Raw genomic sequence first — 22,848 nt, 5'->3', positions numbered from 1 at the left:
GTAAATGTTACTGGAGTCAGAAAACCCCTTTCCTGCGGGAACGCAATCAGCGGGAGCCAGCCAGCAGCGATGGGCACATTGGTTGCTACCCACGCGGTGTTCCTGGCACCTCTACCAAGAGCTGCCACCCCCCCTCAGGGGTCTCCTTGGACTGGCATGTCCTAGGCTGGCTTCCTTTCCGCACAGCTTCATGACAAGGTTTGCTGCTGGCTTGCTCCACAACCAGCACCCGCTGGGGTCTTCTCTGACCAGCCCCACCATATAGCCCTGGTGCCAGTCTCATGCTAGCACCACCTAGTGCAATGCCAGAGGAGCTGGATCACTGCCCCTCAGCTACAAAAGCACTAATGTAGCCAGAGCCAACCTTCCCTCCATGCATCTCTAGGAAAGTCAGGGTCTAAAGGCTGCATCCCAAGAGGAGGAGCCAACTGTTTTTTTGCAATTTTGCTAGGAAACACCCCACAAGTACTCAAGTGCTCTTGCAGTGGCACCAGCTGGGAAGACCTCACCCCCGGCCAGGCCTCCTTCCAGCCAAGGTTTGTCTGCTGCTTCCATCTGACTGGAGCTTTCCCACCCCCTGTCTCACTTTATTCTCCCTCTAGCTTCTCCCTCTAGCTCCATAAAGCTTTGAGATGCCATCAGGTAGAGAAACTCAAGCTGAGGATAACAGATCTACGGAAGAATTGTTACAGCCCCCACAGTAAGTAGAAAAGATTCCCACACTACTATAAAAGAGCAACATTAAAAACCATGGCAATCACCAGGTCAAACCTCTGACCACCAGGACATGCTCATCTATCTATGCATCGATGCGACCAGTACTGCCAAGCACACCCATGGGAGAGGCAGGCATGCATATGCCCTTTCCTGAGGTCTCTCTCAATATGGGAGCTCTGGGAAATGCTCTCTCTTCTTACCAAGTATTCTCAGCTGCTCATCTAGAGACACTACCCAAGTTGACCTGAGCTCTGTTCCTTGCTCTACCACTGGGAGTGAAAGGCAGGTGATGCCAACAGCCAGTGGGAAATTAAGATAAAGATGATGCTGTCTTTTGTAAAGTGCTTTGAGACTTGCTAATGAGTAGCACCAACCAACCCTTGCTCTCCCTGCAGTCACTACTCCTGACCTGGACTTGCATGGGCAAGGGGGTGCCTCTAGAGATGGAGCAGGAGGTGCTGGGTGCTGCTGGAGAGCAGAGGGTGCAGTGGCCAGAGCCTCTGCAGATGGGGACCTCAGCAGCCAGCCGCTGAAGGGCTCTTCAAGTGTGTACAACCATGCTTTCCAGAGGCTAACAACTTGACCAAATTGTGCTGATTTCCACCAGGAGTGCACCAACCCTGCCAAATTTCAAGTCTCTTCCAAAGCATGGAGGCACCAGGAATCCTCAAAGAGACAGGAGGAGAAAAAATCCTGCTGAAACCTGAGGCAGGGAGAGGTGGGGAAGGAGAGAAAAAGTTCAGCCTAATGTAGAGCAAGCATGGAAAAGTTCAGCCCAAACAGTTAAAGTCTGGCAAAGGTATAAGCAAACAAACTCCCACTGGAAAGTGTTCTACAGCCTGAACAACAGGCATCTGCTGTCTCCGTCTACAATTAGTATGTTGGGCCAGAGGTGCCCATCTTGCCCCTTGCACCTCCACAGGAGCACACGAGGATAACTTCATTGCAAGGGTGGCAGGGACCAGTGCCTGTAGGTGGCCCTGATGATGGGAGGTGACAGCACAGGGCAAGAAGAGACAACAACTCTGACCCCAGCACCTCAGAGATCTCTCAAAGCAGTTGGGAGATACCTGTTCACATGCTTACACTGAGCAGGAGCTTTGAGCCAGACATAAGTAGTTTGGGTTCCTCCATCACCAAGGGGCTGGGAAGCATGTCACAGAGCTGGTGGCCCCAACACATGCTGGGTACTGCTGTGTCCTTAACTCCCCTGAACAGCAAAGGCAGGGTGGAGACACCCAGTCATGCCACCATGCTCCTCACCCTGTTTCTCCTGGCTGTGTGCTGCAAGGCAGCTTCCTCAGGACCACGATGCCCACAGAACTGGAAAGCCTCTCTAGGTGCCCACTGCTCCTGGCACATGCTAGCCTGGGATGCACCACCTTGTCCCCCCTGTTGACATGTGGGGGCTGCTCAGGCTGCAGTCAAGGTGCTGCAGTGGGGTGCCTACCATCCCTCTTAGGATCAGGGAGAGCAGCAGTTATGGCAACATGGTCCCAGTGTAGCCCAAGGACAGCGCTATCAGTCTGCTGGCACTTCTACCTGGAGTGATGAGAAGCTGCTGAGGCAGCAGATACCTCCTCCGTGGAACAGGAGGAGGATGATGGTACACAAGGAAGGCAGATTTGGGTCCCTGTGCAAAGCAGCATCCTGCTCCTGACCCACCTGCATCATCAGGAAAGAAAAGGGCCAAAGAAACTTCACGAGTTCAAGTGAAGTTCACCTCAGGAGAGCTCTGCTCCATAAGCAAAACTGCTTTGCTGCTTGCCACGAGCCTTACAAAGCTCGTGAACAGGGCAGAGCTGAGCCAGGGAGGATGGGGGGGGAGGACAGACACTGGGATAGGACTTCTTGCCAGCATCAGCCTTCCACTTGCACAGAAAGCAGGCCAGCACTCCATTGTATTATCCACTCCTTGCTCAAGTTGCTCCAGGCCCACACTCAAGAGTCAAGGTTTCCTCAGACACCCCCTTGGACAGCCAGCAGACACTGGGCACAGATCGGGGAAGAAGGAGCATTAGCTAAAGGTCACACAGGCTTATCTGTGTCCAGAAGCAGCCTACTTACTTCCCAGGATTTGGCCTGCTTTCTGTGGGATTTCAGCACACAGGGAAACCTGACACAGGTCTAATAAACACCAGCAGCCGACTGGCACAGGGAAGGACATAGCTCCAAGCTGCTCCTGATGTGCGACAGCAGGAAGAATGAAGTAGAGCTGGTCTGGAGTCCCACGAGGACACAGGGCAGGGACAAGGCACCCTTGGCATGTGTTAGACCTTAGTCGAGCTGCTTGCACACCAGCACATACATGGCTTCACCCAAGTCCCTTTTCTGACAAGGTGCAGGGGCAGAGCAGTCCCTGCCAGCACCAGGAACCCCACTAAGGCTCACTGGGCTGTCTCTCCCCTCAAAGCTGTTCTCCAGCACAAGGTCTCTCCTTCAAGGATTATGTCTTCTGATGAAGGCCAGGCTTGCAGAAAAGCTGAAGGCTACATCACACAGCAGGAGCAAGCACCCTCTGACTCCAGAGCCCAGTGCACCCTGACATTTAAACCCAAAAGAATTTAGGATTATACCTGCCTGGATCCCCACATCCCACCTGCCCATCTCTGTTCCTTTCACTGCTTCTGAACAGAACTGGTTCCTCTTCCCCAGCAAAGATCCTGATGAATGAGAACACCATTTGGAGGCGGATAGATTCACTTTTTTAACATCTGCTCCCTGGACAGAGGAGGTTCCACCACACAGGACACCTCATGCATCACAGAAACTTTGACCTTTGTGCGCCCTGCTGAAGTGGTAACATAAGCTAACAGCTTCAGATTGTGATTCTAAAGTTACAAAGCCTAAGAGTAAAGCTTCACCTGCCAGCTCTGAGCTTGGAGCCAGCCAACATCTTGTCCCTGGGGCTGGGGGAACAGGTTTGCCAGCAGATGACCCCCATTTACCAATTGTCCTGATGCAACAGTCAGCTCCTTCATCAGTAGATCTCGAAGTGCCTGAGAAAAGAGGTCAGTGTGCTGTGCTCCTTTTAAAGGGTGAGAAACCAAGGCACAAAGAGGGGCAGATCTCACCCTCAGTTGCTCAGTCGGCCAGGAGAAGCCAGGTCCCCTGTGTCCCAGGGGACCTTTGTCCCCTGCCCCCAGCCCAGGCCACATTTCTCTGATAGGGGTGAAGCTCAGAAGCATTGATGAGTCAGTTTGGGTGAGCCTGGGGGTGGAGAGGAGAAACAATGCTGCAGGAAGAGCTGAGTCACCACACTGCCAGATCTTCCTCCATCTCAGGGGATTCAACAACCATGTGCTTGCAAACCCATAGGGTTTGTATGGAGAACATCAACTCAGCAAGTCACAGCATCCTGCTGAAGGTGATGATGGCTCCCCTTGGGGCAGTGGGACAGAGTCAATCCTGATAACACCAAGAAGACATGTTTCTTGGAGCTCTGCTCAGCTCAGCAGCTGCTCTGGTGGCCATGCCTAACAAATGCTGACACATATTGTCATATGTTCATTTTTCAAAGCTCAGAAACAACAGCTTTCACAGTGGACCATCACGAAGGAGCCTGCCCTTTCTTAAGGCAGGAGATATTTACCGCCCAGCTACTAACTGGTCAGCTCTTACAGGGCCTGTTGGCACATGTGGATGGAAGCCAAACTCTGTCTGAACAGATCTGGTGACGGCTCGGGTGAACCTCCAAACCATGGGCAAAGTGAAGACCTCGTGTCATTCTTGTCACCATTGTGACCTTGTCACTATGCTCATGATAACACTGGCAGCTGCTGCCAACTGTCCAATTCCACTTTGGACAAAGCCAAGCATGAACCTTGCTTTTTCCTGGCCCTGAAACTGGAACTTTTATCAGATCTGCACTATTTTGAACTGCTGACATGGAGAAACTTCCTCCACATTGCCCAACAGCTCTTCACAGAAGACCTTCATCTCTCTTCAGCCCTCCCTGATAATAATGCCAATAAAGGCAACAAAGGCATAGTGGGATGGGGAGAGGAATGTCCCTGGGGAGTGAGCTATTGCAGGGTGCATGAAGGTAGACGGATGAGCATTTCAATATTGAGGAGAATGGGAAGAAATCTGGAAGTAAGGAGCAGAGTGGAACATAACTGCTTCTCCCTGACCTCCACTAGGCATGAGGCTCAGAAGATGTGGACTTCACTTGGACTCACAAACCTTCTCTTAAAAGCAAGCAAGCAAGCCAGCAGAAGACCAGGTAAGAGAGATGGGTGTGAAGCAAAGCGATGGGGAAGAGTGAGTGTGCAGGTAGCAAGAAAGACTCAAGCAGAGGTGGAGAGAAATCTCAACACACCCAAGGACATGGTCCTCAGTGTCCCAAGTGTCCTGGGCTGGCTCCTACATCCAGTTTGGCCTCCCCACTGAGTGCTGCCCATCCTGTCAGCATCCAAGCCAGTAGGTCCAATATTTACCTGGCACCGAGAGATGCTCTCCAGGAAGATAAACAAGAGGTTCCTGAAGTTCTGGCAGGCAGAAGTGTCTCAGCCAGGAGGAAACTACTGAAGAGCAGAGAAAACCAGCACAACAGGGACTGCCACCATTTAAGCAACAAGGAAGGATTAAAAGTACTCCAATACCTTGAAAGTGCTGGCTGTCAGAACAAACTGGAAATGTTGATACTTCTGGGCTTCCTGACCCCAGTGGCCCCAGCAGCAAGACCAAGACCAGAAATCTTTTCTGCTCCAAGGGCAAAGCTGTCCCAGGGCTGCAGTGGCCCAGGGCAGAGTGCCTGCCTTGCTGGGGCTCTCCATGCACACAGCTCATCCACACCATCCTTCCCCAGCTGAGAATCAGCTCAAGGAGAAGCTAGGTTCAAAGCCACTGGTCTAAAACCTGACCACTAGTAGGAAACCAAGTCTACTATCAATATTCCCACCAAAAGACAAATACTGAGATACTTTGTGTGCTGGCTAAGAGGACTAGAAGAGCTAAGACCCTCCAAATTCAGTGCACTATGGGAATACTAGCTGGTGTGGAGGATCCATGGGCCCATCAGGAAGGGCTTGACTCATGCGAAGATGCAGACATTCATGAAGTTTCCCTTGCATGCCAAGGATTGGGGCATCCCTGCAGTTTTTCTGCAGCATAACCATGGGGCTAGGGCTGCCTGCTGTACAACCTTCTAGGCATGGACACATCCATGGAGAAGAACCGGTGGGGATCCCACAGAATAAAAAGCATCATCCACACTCCTCAGCAGCATCCATCCTGCTTTGCAGATTCAGGCCATGGGAAATGGCAGAGAGATGATGAGAATAAACCAAAACAAATCAAGCAAATAGGCTATCTGAGAGCCATCGATGTGCACTGAAGATAATGGATATGCTGCACTGAGAAATAATCTTACTGGGGCTCAGAGCTATCAGCTACCAGCAGAGGGAAGAGGCCAGAACAACACATCAGCACAATACCTGAAGCTTGTCTTTGAAATAAATGGTGTTTGCTTCATGTGCTCTCAGTGAGGAAGGGATCTGGATGAGGGTTCCAGTCCCAGACAGGGAGAACCTGGAAATCAGTCTTCTCTGAGCATTTCACTTCTGTCACTTTCCTAGAGGGCTCAAGTGACAGAAGAAAAAAATGCAGATGGAACCACTGGACCTGCTGGAGCCAGCGCCTGTGGTGGCCAGTCACAATGCTGCACACAGAGGGGATCCAGCCCTTGGTCTGCTCCCAACCTCTCCATCGTCACTGGAATCTCAAGCTGAGCTGCCTCTCCCCAGGTGAGGAGGAAGCCTGGGCTGATGGAGGTTGTTGCACCAGGAGGGGAGGCTTTGCACAGACCTTACAGATATGGATGGTCCCAAACTCGTCCTATGCTGCTCTCCTTTCCCACCAGTGTCCATGGGATCAGGTGATCCTACCTCCCTGCCAGCAGCACAGGATGGCAGAAGTAGAGCTGCATGGACCATGACCCCTCTGCTGTTGCAAAGCCCCTGCAGGAGACACATCGCTGTCATTGTGCACAGCAGTTGCCCTTGAACCTCTCTCTGTTTGCAGATGATTCAGGCAATGAGGATACAAGATGATATTCTGCAAACAATGTGTTTTAAATGCTTTCCTAAGGGCAAACCCAACTTTCAGGGACATATTTTGAGGGCTTGCTTCTCCCCATTCCCATCAGCGAGTTCCTCACAGTCACTGGTGAATCACTGTCCCACCAACTGCTTCTCCCCCCATACATTCAGAGGCATCAACCATGGCCATCCCCAGGGTGGTGGCGATAAAGCCAAGCTCTTGAACCACACTGCCCCATCCACTTTTCAATGCCAAAAGCTCTGGGACTCCCTAACTGGCATCCAGTTCACACATGGAGAGGTGTCGTGGGAGGGTGGAGGGGGGTAGCACCAGGACCAGGCAGCCAAGCCCCCATCCTGCCTTGGTACAAGGGGGTCTCCACAAACAGAGCCCTCCTTGGTGGGGCTGCAGCTCCTCTTGATCACATTTATTGCCCATAAACTGACTTTCCAGAGGCCTGCTGATGCAACGTCCATCTGCTGTGCTGGGGAAAAGCTCAGGCTGTCCTTGGGCAAGGGGCCCTGATGCAGGCTGGCTCCCAGGGCAACCAGGATATGCTGGCAGACCACAGAATGGTGTGGAAGTCCAGCTCCCATACGGCTAATTCAATAAGTCACAGATACCATGAGTTCGTAAGGCAGAGAGGCTCCACAGCTATTAGGGGAACTGTGCGCGGGGGGAAGAGGAGCTGAAATGGAGAAGGGGTGGAGACAGGGAGGGTGGAGAGGGGGAAGCTAAGACAAGCAGCAGAACAAAACATCCCATAAATCATGAGGAGCTGCTGAAATACCAGAACAAATGACCCCATAGCTTGGCCATTGTTCCCGAGCGAGGGCTTAAAGCCCTCCCAGTCGAGACAAAGCGCCTCACGTTCCATTTCAACACTGCGCTGGCTTGTCCGGGACCTGTCCTTGGCACGGCTGAGCTGGGGTGGCTGCGCTGCACCCGAGTAATGGCCAGGATCCGTGGGATGAGGAAGGTGACGCTCTGAGCAATGCTGGATGCCCCACACCGGAGCAAATGTGGAGCCCACATCTCAGCCTGCCCTGAGCATCTCTGCTCCCAGATGCCCACATACCTCCCAGGCTCTGGCAATCCTCCCCTTCCACAGAAAGGCTCAGGGCCTTGGTTTTCCCTCTTATTTTCCCTCACTCAGGCTAAGAGCTTCCTCAGTGGGGGGCTCCACATCTCCTCTTCTGTGTTGGATTAAGTTAGGGGAAAGACAGCTCGAGTAGGGCTGTGAAATCCAAAGGAGCTCTGGGTGCTCTGTCTTTAGCGTGCTGCTTCTCCCCACCTCCCAAAAAGTTGCTGACAATTCACTTTGTGCTGGTTGCCCCTGGCAAACCATTGACCGTCAAGCAAAGAGTCCTGGGACAAGTCCTGTAGACCACTGTGATGGAAACAGCACAAGGCTTTTGTTGAGCTTTGCAGTAGCAGCCCTGCAGTATGCTGGCTTGGGAACAGTCAGACGAATCAGCTGGCAGCTCAGCACCTCCCCCAGGCTCTGCAGCCCCCCAGGACTTTGGCACTGAGGTGCCAGGAGGTGAAGAGCCTGCCGATGGGGACAGGTCGCAGCGCTGCCTGCTGAGGGCAGCTGAGGGCAGCTATGGAAGGAGCCCAGCAGCACCAGGCACCTCCTTGGCACAGATTTCACACCGCAGCACAGCAGCTTAGGGAGAATTTCCACACCACATGAGACCACTTAAAACTAAAGGGGAAATATTGCAATATAAAATTTTAAATAACTTCCATGAAAATACTGCCATTAAACGCTTTTGCTTTATAACCAAACCCAAAGCATGAGGCAGAGCGTGGCAGTGGAGCCACGTGTGCCGTCTCTGCCAGCCCGATGGCGTCAGTGTGGCTCCTGTGCCTGGTGGCTGCAGCTTCTGCCCTCATGGCACCACGGTCCCATAGCACACGGACATCCACCAGCCTGGAAACCCAGCCCCAGTGCTGCTGGATCATGGGAAAACCCCTCCTCACCTTCCCACCAGGCAGGCACGGGCTGCATGCAGAGCTGCTGGTCCCAGCGCATCGCTCTCAGCGAGGAGCCGTAAGAGTCAGGCAGCAAAACAGGCTGCAAGCAGGGCTGAGCCCGAGCCGGCTGCCTGCCTCTAACCATCAGAACACATGCTCCTGCCAGCGCTGCTTCAACAGCTCGTGATTGGCAGCCAAGGAGCAAAACGAGATAACAGGATGGTGGAAGTGAGAAATGTACTGCATTTTTCCTGAGCCACCATGGGAATAGGCAATTTTAACCATGGATCACAGGGAGGCTGTCCGGCATGAGACACTCGAGGAGCCCAAAGAGAACAGGCAGCAAGCAGAAGTAAAAAAGCAAGAAGAAAATAGGGTGAACGAGAGGTGAGCATGGGAAAAGGAGCATGGGGGAATGGCAAGCAGAGGAACAAATGGAAGAAGTGAAAACAGACAGAGAGCTAGGAAAGGAAAAAGAAGAGGTAAATGGATGCCAGGAGAACAAACCTACTGGGGCTGGAACTCTCGATGAGCACCAGAGCTGGAAGGATGCAAGAGGGGGACAGAGGCTCCCAGGCTCTGCACGCACAAGAGTAAACCAGTGGATCATAGTCATTTTATTGGATAAGGCTCTCTTAAGAGGAAAGATAAATGTGCCTCATTTCTCAGGTGACATGCACAAGAGGCAAGGAGGCTCTTTGCCTCGATTCACCCTAAGGGGGGTGAAAAGGGATGGCTGATTTCGGGGTTGCTGGGGGGACAGTGGGATGTCTCTAAAGGCAGAAGGTGGAGAGCTTCAAACGAAGAGGGCTTTTATCTTGCAGGCCTTCATGCTGTTTATGCTTTGGAGCTAGATTAGTATCACAGACTAGCAGAAAGCAGAGTTTTAATAAATCAGACCCCAAATCCATCCTTGCCTCCATTACCAGGTTTGCCTCACTTGGAGCTTAGGCTGCTGCAGTGCCAGAGCAGGCACCAAACAACAAAGAGGAAGAGAGGAAATCAGAAAAGGGGAACAGAATTGGACACCAGCAGCACTCACTTTCTCCCGAAGCTTGGGAAAGCCTGGCTCTACCCTGCTCCCCCAGTGCCTCTCTCCAGGCACCTTCCAGCAGCAATACACCGGCTGGGGGGAGCCCTGGGCTGAGGTGATCTGGCACATTCATGGGGCCTAACAGTGGGCACTTTGTGGCACTGGCTTTAAAAAAAAAGTAGCCTAAAAAAAGCCTAATAATGAAGTATTTATTTCAGTAAACAACATGTGAATGAAAGAAGTGTTTTCCCAATACTTCATTTTTTCCCTGCCTTCACTCCCGTCCCCCCAGCAAGTTTTTTTCACTAAGTGAAACTAACGAGGCTCTGCTCACGGCCGGGCTGGGAACAGCAGCAGTGCACTCTGCACAGACTCGTGCTGTGTGAATAAAGCGTGCCTTGTGCCGGGGAGAAATGGGACCAACTGGCACGTTCCAACAGCCAGTGGGGAAGATGTGCACCAGCAGACACACCAATGTGAGACCTGTGATGGGAGCGTCCCTGCCTCCCAGGAGACATTCAGCACCTTGTTTTGACAAGCGCCTGTAGGGACAGGACAAGGGGGAATGGCTTTAACCTGACAGAGGAGAGATTGAGATGAGCTCTTAGGCAGAAGCTCTTCCCTGTGAGGGCCCTGTGAGCCCCCCTTGTCTCACTACCTGGCAGCGCCCAGCTCAGGAGACACAGTGTCAGACAGACACTGTGATGCTGTAAGCTCCTCTTCTACCTCAGCTCCATACACCCCTACCTGGGCACCTGAACAACTGTGAATGCTGTATTTGCATCAAATCTGTATTATTTATATGTAGTATGTATTTATAAACTTAGCCCAAGGGCACCATGGCATCGTTTTACCTGCCTCTGTGCAGAGGGTGAACATCCATGCAGCTCATAATCTCTACTTGCTCCCTGGCAACAGGTAATGCAGGTCCAGGAGCCCTTCCTTGCCTTCAAGCCTTGGAATTAAGATGGGCAGGATTCTCAGAAGCCACTGATTTAGGAAAATATGGTCCATCATTTCCATCCCCCTCCTACCCCCATGGGATGAGCTGAACCCCTCTCATATACCATGTGGATGTTCACCCACTGCACAGAGGCAGGTAAAACGATGCCATGGTGCCCTTGAGCTAAGCTTATAAATACAGATTACATATAAATAATACAGATTTGATGCATGTAGGTATTTGCTCAGGAAGCCAAATAAGGCATCTGTAGTTTGCGAGGGCATGAGCCATGTTTTCAATCAGCCACAGAGCCCAGGACCTCCCCTGCCTGGCAGTGCTCCCTGTGTGCAGCAGAACTGTTTAGAGCAACTAACCAAAGATGTTGATCCCACTGCATTGATCATGGATTCCTGGAGATGTACAAGGAATGCAGAGAAATGCTGTTTCACATGAGGGAAAAGCCCGCGTTCCCCCTTGGGAGGATGAGGCTGTGTAGGAGGCCTGCATAGGAAAAGACTCTGAGTGCCTCCCCAGAGCTGTGTGGAAACCTGCCTGCAGCGTTTCATGCACAGGTACCCCCAGCTGTTCTCTGGAACCTGTGCTGTGTGCACGTAAATGACAATTAAATCCCTGCACTGCAACAGCACAGCCAGCACAGCTCCTGGGTTATCAGCTTAACTGTTGAGTGTCAGAGGGCCCCAGCACACAAGTGCAGGCACTCCAGCCCACCCGTGCCTGGCTGCCAAGTTGGACATCTGATCCAGCTTGAGATGCCTCCAGCCAAGGATAAACCCCATGACCAGCTATTGCCCTCTGGCCAGAGCAGCTCCCTGCAGGAGCCGTGACATCAGGTCGTAATTAAACATGTAGGCCCTTTACCAATTACTGTAGTGTTACCAGTTTGAACACTGGGGTGGTCTGTGCGGTGTGAGGTAAATTAAAATGACACTAAGCTTTTCCATCCACTCAATTTGTCTATCCGACTATAAAAAAGTGAGATAGCACAAGTGTGTAGACGCTGCATTTCGGGACATGGTTTAGTGGTGGACTTGGGGTAGTGCTAGGTTTATGGTTGGACTCGATGAGTTTAAAGGTCTTTTCCAACCCAAATGACTGTCTTTCAGGAATCACACTTCCCAGTCTCTATCTCCAATGCAATGGCATGGGGCAAACTGCAGACAAAGGCAATTCCTCCTCACCAAGAGCTCATTCCCAAGCTGGCTTACGAAAAACCCATAAACCAGCATCACCTTCCACTGCAGTCACTGCTCTACAAGGTGCTTTGCAAAATACTATAAGACAGTTTCCCCCAAGAAAATGCTACAGTGTTAATGAAAAGGTACCACAAACAACCTGACACCACAGGGTTAAAATGGGATCTGGGGCTTCAGGGAGACATTTAAAGGGAGAAATGAGATTTACTGACTTCTCTTGCTTTTTTATTGCAAATAAAGAGAAACTCTGGTGGGTTTTAATGAGTTCCTTGCTTGTTTTTCTATCTGGTATATTACAAATTCACATATTTGTCTATTTGGAAGATGAATGGTAACTGCAGAGCAGCTTTCCTGATGACATCATTTCAGCAAAGGAAAGAAAATTGTGCAATAGGGGAAGAAAGCAATCTGTCATCAAATAGCTTAAATTCTTTCTTTGTCTGCCTTCATTAATACCTAGTCAGCTTTGATGCTTAACTAACCTCACAGATAGAGGAAGCCTTTGAGGAGGACTCCACAACCTCACACTGAAGAGTTAGAACATACAATAAATGCCAGAAAGATCGCCAAAACAAGCAGGGAAAAACAAAACCAAGCTCGACATTCTTGCCATTTCTAAGCATTTCTTTTCTTCTTTTTACCCTCCTCTAGCCATCTAAGGAAGCAGAAAGCAATGAAATTTCCAGTTCTTTTAAATATCCTTAGTAGGTCACCTCTAATGCTGGGAGGGTTGACTATGATCTGCTTCCAAAGGCTGTTGCATTAGAGCCTGCAACCCAGGATGAATTGCTCCCTGCATAAGCAGGGGCTGCAATTTCAGACCTATGCTCAGCACAAGGGGCCTTGAGGGCAACTGCAGCAGCAGCACTGGGGCAGAAAGGAGCAAAGGGATGGGTGAATGGGGGGTGGCCTGCGCTGGGGCACCTCTGACCTTTACAACACCCACCCCAGCGTGTTCCCTGCCATGGCTTCTGGTGCCCCCCACACTGGCTGTGGCCATCCCAGTGTGGCTCTTGGATCTCGTTTATCCAACAGATATGTGTCAGGCAGCGAGGGGCTGTGGAATGCATCCTCTGGAGCACCAGCTGGGAAGGGAATGGGAGAGAAGCAGCCATGGAGGGGAGAGGAGCACCCATGAGTTGTGCGCTCATGTGCCCCAGTCCAGCAGACATGCTTTTCACATTCCACATGAGCCCCAAAAGATCCCCATGGCTTAGTTCATGGGGTGTCCTTCAGGCCTCCGAGGAAGCAGCTGCCTGGGTCTCCCTGCTGCTCCCTGCACTGGAATGAGGGGGCATGTTTTAGTTTGATACCCTGGGGGAGCTTCTGCAGCAGGCAGAGGGGTTTGAAGAGGGGTTGGCTCACAGCACATTGCTTGGACAGGGACAGAGACTGGCAGCAGTGGGGACAGAGGTGGGGATGAAGAGGCAGGAGCTCCCTTCCCCCAGCCCTGTTCTGCAGCTCTTACCATTCAATGCTCAGAGACCTGGGGCGGAAGGCAGACAGCTCAGCCGAGGCATACTCAGCTTTCCTTCTCTTCTCCTGCTTCTGCTTCACCGACAAGCGGTGGGCAAATCTAGAGAGGCTGCTTTCCGACCTGGGGAAGGGGAAAGGAAAAGCATTAATGTCACTGCAGCTCCCTGTGGCAGGTCCATGGTACAAAGCCAAGTAATGCTCAGAGCTGAAAAGAGGGTCAGCAGCACCAGGACAGTGAGGCACCAGGTGGGGAGGGAAAGGGGGGAAAGAAATGGGAGCAGCAGCAGCGTTAGCATCACTTCAGCAGGCCAGGGCCAGCATGGGTCCATGGTGTGCTGCTAGCAAAGCTGAAGCTGTGAGATGGCAGGCTGAGAGCACTGGATCCCTAACCCACTGCAGCACCATCACCTCCTGCCCAACACCAGCCAGTGATGGCCAAAGCTGGAGACACACCAGCTGTTTCAGCTTTTTTCACTACCAGCCTGAGAGAGGCTGTGCAGCAAGGGAAGTATCTGTGGAGAGAATCAAAGCAGATCTCTGCACACCCACACTCCTTTGGGGAAGTCCCAAAGCCCCTGGAGCTCCCAGCCAGGGGTTTCAAACACTGGGACAGCCTCCCTGATGAGGGCTGACAGGGAAATGAGCCCACATCAGAAATGGCTTGGGGGAGGAAACAGAAATGCATGTGAGCAAATGAATTTAGCTGCAAAACCCATCTGTGCTGAGGACAAAGCCCCTTCCTCCCAGGCGGATACTCCAGCATCGCTCCCAGTCCCTGGGACCGGGAGAAAATCAACCCCTGGCTCCAGGGCCACGCTGCAACACTGGGGCTCCAACAAGAAGAGAACCACTGTCCCAAGGCACAAGCACAGTCTCCAAGCCACCCAGATGTAGAAAGCTGGTACTGAGATTTGCTTTGGAACCCAGCAGAGACCTGGGTGCCACAGCCCATCCCTGCTGCCCATTCACTGGGAGCAGAGGCGGGAGCAAGGCAGAAGCAGCTTGGGGAGCTGGAGCTGGGACACCCTGACTTGGGCACACGACCAGGCTGGTGGCACTGGTGCCATTTCCAGTCCTGCCAGCACGGGCACTGCCTCCCCTCCTTCAGTCCTGTGCCAGCACAACCTGCTCCCACACCTCAGCTGGGCAGGGCGTGCAATGCGGCAGGAGAGATCTGACAAAGGTTCCATGGGATGAGGAACAGATCTGGGGGGAGCCTTTGAACCTACACACAACGCACTCTTCCTCTCAAGTCCTGACCAGTCTCAACCAAACAAAACACTACCCAAAACAGAAGGAAGAAAAGAAGGGTTTTCTCAGAAACAAGAGGTCCTTTCTTTTCCTCGCAATAATTAAGCCAACCACGACCAGCTAATAGTATTTTTTCCTGATACATTTCAAAGGCAGACATCTTCAATTCATTAACTCTGGTTACTGATTTATTTTTCAGCTTATGAATTGCTGTTGCTGGGGACGGGGTGGAGACAGCTTTCTGGAGAAGGCTCTTGTCTCTCCAATCACTAGCGATAAAGAGCCACTCAGACCTTCCAGGGTCACTCTTTACATCCTTGAGAAGAAAAACTACTTCAGTGGAAAGGATGAGGTCTGCATTAAAAGAAACCCAACAGAAAACCCAAAGCACAGCTTTCCCCTGCTCACAGCTGGAGGAAGAGGTGTTTGAAGAGGAGCAATCCAGGCACCTTGGGAGAGCCCATCGAGCAGAGCACAGCACCAACACATCCCCACCACCACACCTCTCATAGAATCAACTAGGTTTGAAAAGACCTAGAAGATCATAAAGTCCAGCTACTACCCCAGGGGACGGATGCTGTTGGCTTCTTATAGCACCTCCTTAGTGGCATTTTAGTGTTCCCACTGCGATAGAGGCTCCTGGGGTGAGGGCTCCATCCCCAGCTGCTAGCACACTGGTGATGTTGATCTCCGGAGATGCAGGGACTGCATGAGAATGCTGTCCTGTTTGGTATGCTAGTCACATCCCCTCCATATTCCCTGCACCATTATAGCCACCCCTCCCAAAGTGGTCCCCAGCCCAAACAATCTGCATGGATGCAAGAAGGCAGACACCCCCCGTGAGAAACAAGTGCCTCTGTCATGCTGGTTACGTGCCTCTTGGGACCAACAGAACCAGAACAATTAAGAAGAAGCTCTTCCATGTAAGCGTGCTGAGGCACTGCCACAGGTTACCCAGAGAAGCTGTGGCTGCCCCATCCCTGGCAGTGTTCAAGATCAGGCTGGATGAGGCTTGGAGCAACCTGCTCTAGTGGAAGGTGTCCCTGCCCCTGGCAGAGGGCTGGAACCGGATGAGCTTTAAGGTCCTTTCCAACCCAAACCAGTCTGAGATTCCATGATTCTATGAATTACACAACCAGGAGGTTTACTCAATGCATCCACATGCCCCTCATAGAGCCAACAGAATCCACTGAGAAGAGCTGGCAGGTGGAAAACAGGGTGATGTACAACATTGCTTGGAATGAAGGAGCATTAGTCTCTGGGGACAGGGTGCACTGACAGGGCTGGAGAAGCCACCTGAGTGCTCGGGGACATGCTGCCGGCATTGCAGGGGAAGATGCAGGGAGGAAAGGGATACTCTAGGGGATGCTCCCCAGCTCAGGGCAGGTGCTGTGCAGACCTGCCTAACCCAGGGTGGGCAAGTGAGACAGAAGTTGACCAATGCTGCTTTCACCCCCAGATCAACCCTTCGGCCTACCTGTCACCCACCCCCTCCCACTGCTCACAGCCAGATTAATGGAGACGGCTCTGACAGGCCACTACCTCCCCTTGAGAGCTGTCAGCCACACATCCAGTGCTCAGCAGTGAACCAGCCTCCTCTCACCTCCGCTGGACCCAAAAGCTCCAATAGAAGAATCACTAATTAGAGAGCTAGGAGGAAGTTCATGTGTCATCTGGCTATTTATACAGTGCAGCTTTACATAAACTGTACTGCAGAAGAAGTAATGAATCATACCTGCTGTGCCGTGGCTGCACAGAGGCAAACACAGCCTGGCGCCAGCAGCCTGCTCTGCCCCCCTCCCCTTGCCCCACTGAGACCCTGCTTGTGGGTCAGCTTCCCCCAGCTCCTCTTGCCGGGGCGACTCCACCCCACAGGATCGGGATGCTCCCCGGGCCAGGATGCTCTCACAGCTGAGCACTGAGCCCAGGGTCTGTACTCAGTGGGTGGCAGCAGTGGTTAGACACTAACATGGGGAGAGAGATGCTGTTGGGACCATACTTTCACTGCCCAAGAGCTTTCCAAATGCATGTAGATGTCCCTGTCCCTTCAGAAAGATCAACATTAGGGGTCTTAAGGTAGAGACAGGGAAACTAAGGCACAGAGTGCCTGTGTGATTGAGGCAGGTTCCCTATGGCTGTCGGCATCCATCCTCTTGTGCACTTCACTGGTGGGCAAAATTTTCATGCCTTTGCCCATCAGTATGAGCACACTCAGCACCACAAGTGACAATCTGGGGAGCAGGCACCCCTAGAGAGCCACTGCCACCTTGACCCAGCTTCATCCCAGCCACAGGATGGGGACAAGGACAGCATAGCTCCCCAGTTCCCCATGGGAGTGCTCATGGCCCAGCCTGAGCAGGATTTGGGGTGACCTGCCCATCCCACCATAAGAAGCAGAATCCCTGCAGCAGCTCACATCAGTGCTGCTGTGGCTAGAAGGACCCCGGCACCAGCTGCACCAGAGCCTGCCAAGGCCACCGGTGCTCCCTGGAGCCAAGGGGACACGCAGGAAAAACCCTCAATTGAAACATCAACCGCAGCACTGGGAAGAATTGTCTCCTGACAACCAGAGAAGGTTGTTAGCTACCGTGCTGTATCATAAATCACACCTCTATGACTTGCCATCTGTCAGCCAGATTACACATGTTCAGAGTCCCATGTCAGTGCTGAAGTCAGAACGCAGCATCTTTCCTGCAGAAAGAATTACCGGCCCTGGAGACTCCTGCAGCAATATCCATGCTCAGCCCTTCCCTCCAAAGCTCCCGGCAGAGCAGAGCTGGCAGTGCTAAGGATCCCACATGTGACATCTCCCCCATACAACTACCTCTTCAGGCACACATGGAGTGTCAGGAACCCCTGGCACCAACCACAGCACCCAACCCTGGCCACAGGCAGGGGCAGCCAGAGGCAGATACTGCTGCTGATGGGAGACGGGGACAGTGGTGTCACCAGCCTCATTTGTGCTGATGTACCGCAGGGTGTTCAAACAGGGTGAGCAGAGGGTGCCCAGAGCAGCACTTGGACCCTCGATGCCACCACAACACAGCCTGGCCAAGGAGGAAGACTCCAGCTCAGCACCAGAACATGCCATGTAATACCAGCCTGACGGTCATCCTGTCAGCAGGCACAGTTTGGGGGGGGGCGTGGCCCCAACCTGAATGATGCCTGGGTCTTGGAGGCATTCGGAGGCAGGCACAGACACAGTGTGCTGACAGCCTCTGGCTCTGCCAGCTCCCTGAGCCACCACAGCACACAGCATCCAGCACAAAAATCCACTCAGCTGCCTTTCCAGATGAGGACAAGGGTCTGAAGCGCCTCCCTCCACCCCCTCGCTGGCCAGGCAGTGGGTGAGCACTATCACTAGTACAGAAATACATAGGGACTCAATTGATCCCTCTGGCTTCACCTGCTGTGCACAGGCATGGATTTGGTCAGGGTCTGCAGTGCCTCACCACCACATCCCCCACACCACGCCATCACTGGAAAGCGATGACAAGCACAATCCCTGTCCCCTGGGCTCTGCATCCCTGCCTCTCCCCCACAGTGGCCCATGGAGGGACACGGTGCTGCCTCTGCAAGGAGCAGCACTAATCAGCAGCCTGCTGCCGCTGGACTGCAAGAGCTGGCCGTGCAGTGTCCAGAGCTGCAGGACACACACACCATGGTCTGTGCTGGTACAGTGCACCACGCCATGAGTGTGGGATGACCATGGTCATGAGGCAGTGCTGGTGCAGGCACTGGCATGGGTCTTGCAGCTCCAGCGATGCTCCTGCTCTACCAAATATGCCCAGCCAAAACCCTCACCACCACACAGGCACGAGCCATTCCATCCCACAGCGATGGACATCTCCTAGCCTGGGCAGGAATAACTCCCACTTGTTGCATTCCCTATCTAGAGAATCGGGAGCCAGCACGTGCTTGAATGTTGTTCTGAACTAACCCAGCTCCTGGCAGGCAGCTTCCAGCCTCTTGGATCAGCACAGGCAAGCACAAGTCCCATGACATGCTGTGCAGAGGCTATGGGAAGCCCTGGCACCTGGCATCAGGGACACAAGCAGCATTTTCAGCTGGTCCCCCCTTTGGGAACAATCAGTGTAAAACCAGCTTTGGAGATGGACTTATCCCCACCACGGGCATCCCAGCTGCAGCCTGGCCTTGGAGAACTGGACACTGTCTCCGGGTGAGTGCAGCTCAGTGCACTCCCTGCAGCAGTAGGGCTCAGCTCCTGTGAGTCTTTCATTTGCACAGGTGCAGTTAGAATAAAGTAGAGGGATAACAATGGATGCTGGAAAGGTGCCTCCAGAGCAGGCAGACTGTTGGGAGAGGGAGGCGTTAGGAAGCGGACGTGCATTCAGCCAGCTCCGGGCCAGATTTGGCCCTGCTCACCTGAGCACAGCACCCACTAACCATGGCTCCAGCCATGACTGTGCCCCCAAAGCAGGAGCCAGGACAGGAGCCTGGGTGAGCTGGGCGCAGCACAGTGCCATGCCGTGCCCGGAAGGATGCGCGGCGCCACGCGAGAGATGCTCACTCACCTGCACAGCCGCTGCTTCCTTTCCTCCTGGCTCTGCTAATCGCCTGCTGCTGGAAGAGCAGCTCATCCAAGAGTGGCTCTTTGAGAGAATCCCTGTCCCCTTGACGCACACAACCACAGGCACGCTCCCATCCTGGCCAGCATCCCCTGCTTCACTCCTCATCTGCCACCTCAGCATCTCTCACCCATCACCTCAGGTTTCTCACTTCCTCTGGGCTTGGCTCTTTTTTTTTCCCTTTTCTTTTTTCCTTTTTTTTTTTTCTCTCAATCTTGTTTCTATAGAAACGAGATTAGCAGAGGGGGAAATAAACCAGCCCCATGTGACTCAGATTCCGACACTGAAGAATCTCCTGGTCACGCTTGCCGGAGCTTTACGTAACCACGAGTCTGCATGGGCTCAGCTGAGGGGACCAGGCTGGGATGGAGGGACCAGGTTTGGATGGGGGGACTGAGCTCAGATGGGGGACCAGGCTTGGATGGAGGGAATGAGCTCAGATGGGGGACCAGGCTTGGATGGGGAAACCAGGCTTGGATGGGGGGACTGAGCCTGCGTGGAGGGACCAGGCTTGGATGGGGAGACTAGGCTTGGATGGGGGGACTCCGCTTGGATGGAGGGACCAGGCTTGGATGGAGAGACTGAACTTGGATGAGGGGAACCAGACTTTGCTGTAGAGGGACCAACCACCAGGCAGGACGCAGCAATGCTTTGGGGTTACCTCCCCTGGCTTTGAGCTTTCTGTGGCAGTCCTGATGCAACAATGTGCCACCAAACCCCACTAGCATCCTCAGAAGATGTAAGCCCCTCACACCCTGTTTGGCTACCTGTTGATATTGAGAGGGGGAGAAAGCAGAGAGTGCTGAAAACTCCCTGAGTCCCACTAAAACTTTTGGGGTGCCCAGGCAAGGTCGGGAAGAGTGAGGCCCAAGAAACCCCCACACTGCCAGGCTCTCCTGCCCCAGCCCTCACCACTCAGGAAAGTGGGTTTGGCTATCCATGGGGTCATGGGTGACCATGCAGGGAATATGGTGAGCTGCAGCCAGCCACATATTTCACACTCCCCACATTCATCCTCCACAATTTCCTAAATCCATGAGCACTGTCCATGAGTTGAGCTGTTCCACCACTGTTAGAGTGAGCAAAAGGCACAGGACTCTGCCCACAGTGACTTTCCAAGCCCTGGATGTGTTCCCTTAGCTCACAGATGGACACTGACTGCACATGGCTATTGCTGCCTGCCAATGCTGCCCACCCAGGCTTCTGCTGATGAACCCCACATCTGTACAGGACACTGGAGATCTGGGGCTCACCTCCACCTCCCAGGGCTGGAAATGGGAAGCTTGGGTGAGCTCCTGCTAGGACACAACAGTTCAACCCTAGGAGCAGTGCAGTGCCTTCCCCAACAGCAGCACAGGAGCTCAGTTGAGCTCATACTCCCTGAGCAGGGCTGCAAGAGAGCATCTCAGGGGGATCAGTTCTTGACCCAAAGAGTGGGGCATTGGATCCACACAGGGAGAGGAACTCGTCAGGAAATTCTCCAATTCCCATGTTTCCTTCAGGGATTCATTGTCCCATGTCTCAGGCTGACTCAAAGAGTGATTAGTCTCCGAGATCTGATGCCATTACAGCCCAAGGTCTGCCCACAGGCTATCACATCAAGGAATCTCTCCCCCGCTGAGCACCATGGTGTTGAACATCGCATCAGTGGAACAGGCTCCAGTTTGCTTCAGAACAGATCACCCATCACCTAACAGCAGTTTCAGAGGATCTCAGACTGGTTTGTATCGGAAAGGACCTTAAAGCCCAACAAGTTCCAACCCCTGCCATGGGCAGGGACGCCTTCCACCAGACCAGCTTCCTCCAAGCCCCGTCCAACCTGGCCTTGAGCACTGCCAGGAATGGGGCAGCCACAGCTTCTCTGGGCACCCTGTGCCAGTGCCTCAGCACCCTCACAGGGAAGAGCTTCTGCCTAAGAGCTCATCTCAGTCTCCCCTCTGTCAGGTTAAAGCCATTCCCCCTTGTCCTGTCCCTACAGGACCTTGTCCAAAGCCCCTCTCCAGGTTTCTTGTAGGTCCATTTAGTGACTGGAAGTTGCTCTAAGATCCATCTTTGAGTTCCTCATCAGCCAAGGTAAGGAGGAGTGGCAGCTCCATGTCCCTCTTGCATTGTTGCCCCAGAGCTGGGGGGGGGAGGGGGGGGTGGGGGGGGTTGGGGGTGGTGCCCAGTGAGAGTTTTCTGCAAGGGGAGGAGAGTTCACCACCATGCTGAGGCTTGGCACAGTGGGGATGCTGCCAGTGGGGAAAGAGTGGCAGGAGTTGCAGGAGATGGTAATGAAAGCAGATGGAGGTCTCGACAAGACACAAGGCAAAATGTCTGACAGCCCTGGGGGACATTGCTGCAACTCGAGACAAGTTGACCTGAGCCCCTGAATGGTTCTGAAAACACTTACATGTCAGTGTAAGCTGCCTCTTGGTTGATGAGTACCCTAAAGCTATAAAGAAGATAGATCAGAGCTGCAAAACCCCAATAAGCAGAACCCAGGGCAGCCCTACAGTGACAGGGACTTAGGGAAGGGGCTTTGTGGCAGCAAATTTCTTGGTAGTCACCAACATTTGCCATGAACTGGGGGGGCATAAGCAGCACTTAAAGCTTGACAGTGAGCGCTGCTTTGGCAGGCCTGGTGGATGCAGGCAGCGACGCTGATGCTGGGCTGTCTTCTCTGGGAAGGACCAAGCTGGAGCCTGCAAGCTCTGGAGCAAGGAGCCAGGATGAGCAGACAGGATCCTCTATTTAAAGTAAGAGAAGAGGGTCACAAAAAACTTCCACCAGCAAAAATGCTTCGATATGTACAGCTAATTATAGTTGGCATTATCAGGCTTCATTACGGTTAGCAAATTGGTGGCTGGTCTCTATTTCTGACCTGCCACACAAGGCGGGTAGGTACACCCAAGGATGAAAGGAGAAGGGAAGCAGGGGGAGAAGGACAGAGATACCTCACGGGTGTATTTAAAAAAGCAGTACAGCTGTTTCCAAGCTCGGTGGAATAGGAGGCTTTATTTGGAGGGTACTTACAAAGAAAACCAAGGAAAGAAACACCACCCATCCCTTCAGAGCAGCCCCTGGCAGCAAGCAGAGTTCCTCATGATCGTGCTTGCTCCAATCCCTTCAGCACCCTTCAGGTGTGCTCTGAGGTCCCACCCCTCCAAGCAGCAGCCTGGGCTGACTTTTCAGAGCAATTTAGAGCCAAATTAAAGCAGCATTCAGGAAGAAACCAAATCAAACATCCTACTTGCACTTCCTAAAGCCTGCTCCTGTTGGCCTGTCCAGTATTCAGCACCAGGGAGGATGCTTCACGAGAGCAGAAGCAAATGAACGCAGCAGCAAACCCTCAAAATGGATAGCATTTTTAGAACTTTTTTCTTGTTTTCTTCAAAAACCAGAGTTTTGTCAAACTCAGAGTATTTGCTGCACAGAATCTGATGCTAATCCAAGCAGAAGGAACCATCTGATGAGTCCCAAATTAAAATGTTCCTTTGCTTTGGCTTTCAAACATACTATTTTAATACCCATGTACGCTCTGAATGGAAGGTAAATTTGCATGTCCTCCCCCTAAAAATTCTTTATCAAAACAATGTTTTTGTTCATTTGCATTTTGACAAT

The 22,848-nt window shown here is 52.7% G+C and overlaps 1 protein-coding gene across 6 annotated transcripts in view; it reads right to left on the bottom strand.

Moving 5' to 3' along the window:
* Nucleotides 1-22,848, bottom strand: part of LOC130598519 (ankyrin repeat and fibronectin type-III domain-containing protein 1-like) — a 181,089-nt gene that overhangs the window by 26,576 nt on the left and 131,665 nt on the right. For 3 of the 6 annotated variants that reach the window (XM_057408026.1, XM_057408023.1, XM_057408025.1), the window contains exon 5: nt 13,398-13,526. The exons of 1 other annotated variant lie outside the window; for it this stretch is intronic. In XM_057408026.1, coding sequence (XP_057264009.1) covers nt 13,398-13,526 — 129 coding nt within the window. Of the gene's footprint in view, nt 1-13,397; nt 13,527-19,191; nt 19,426-22,848 lie in introns of those variants that run through there. 2 more of the 6 variants (XM_057408027.1, XM_057408028.1) reach the window with 2 other exon arrangements.

The sequence above is a fragment of the Pezoporus wallicus genome, unplaced genomic scaffold (assembly GCF_028554395.1).
Source record: "Pezoporus wallicus isolate ANWC-B61680 ecotype Strahan unplaced genomic scaffold, APGP_CSIRO_Pwel_v1 contig_4012, whole genome shotgun sequence".
NCBI lineage: Eukaryota > Metazoa > Chordata > Aves > Psittaciformes > Psittacidae > Pezoporus > Pezoporus wallicus.
This window is presented reverse-complemented; position numbering and strand designations above follow the sequence as displayed.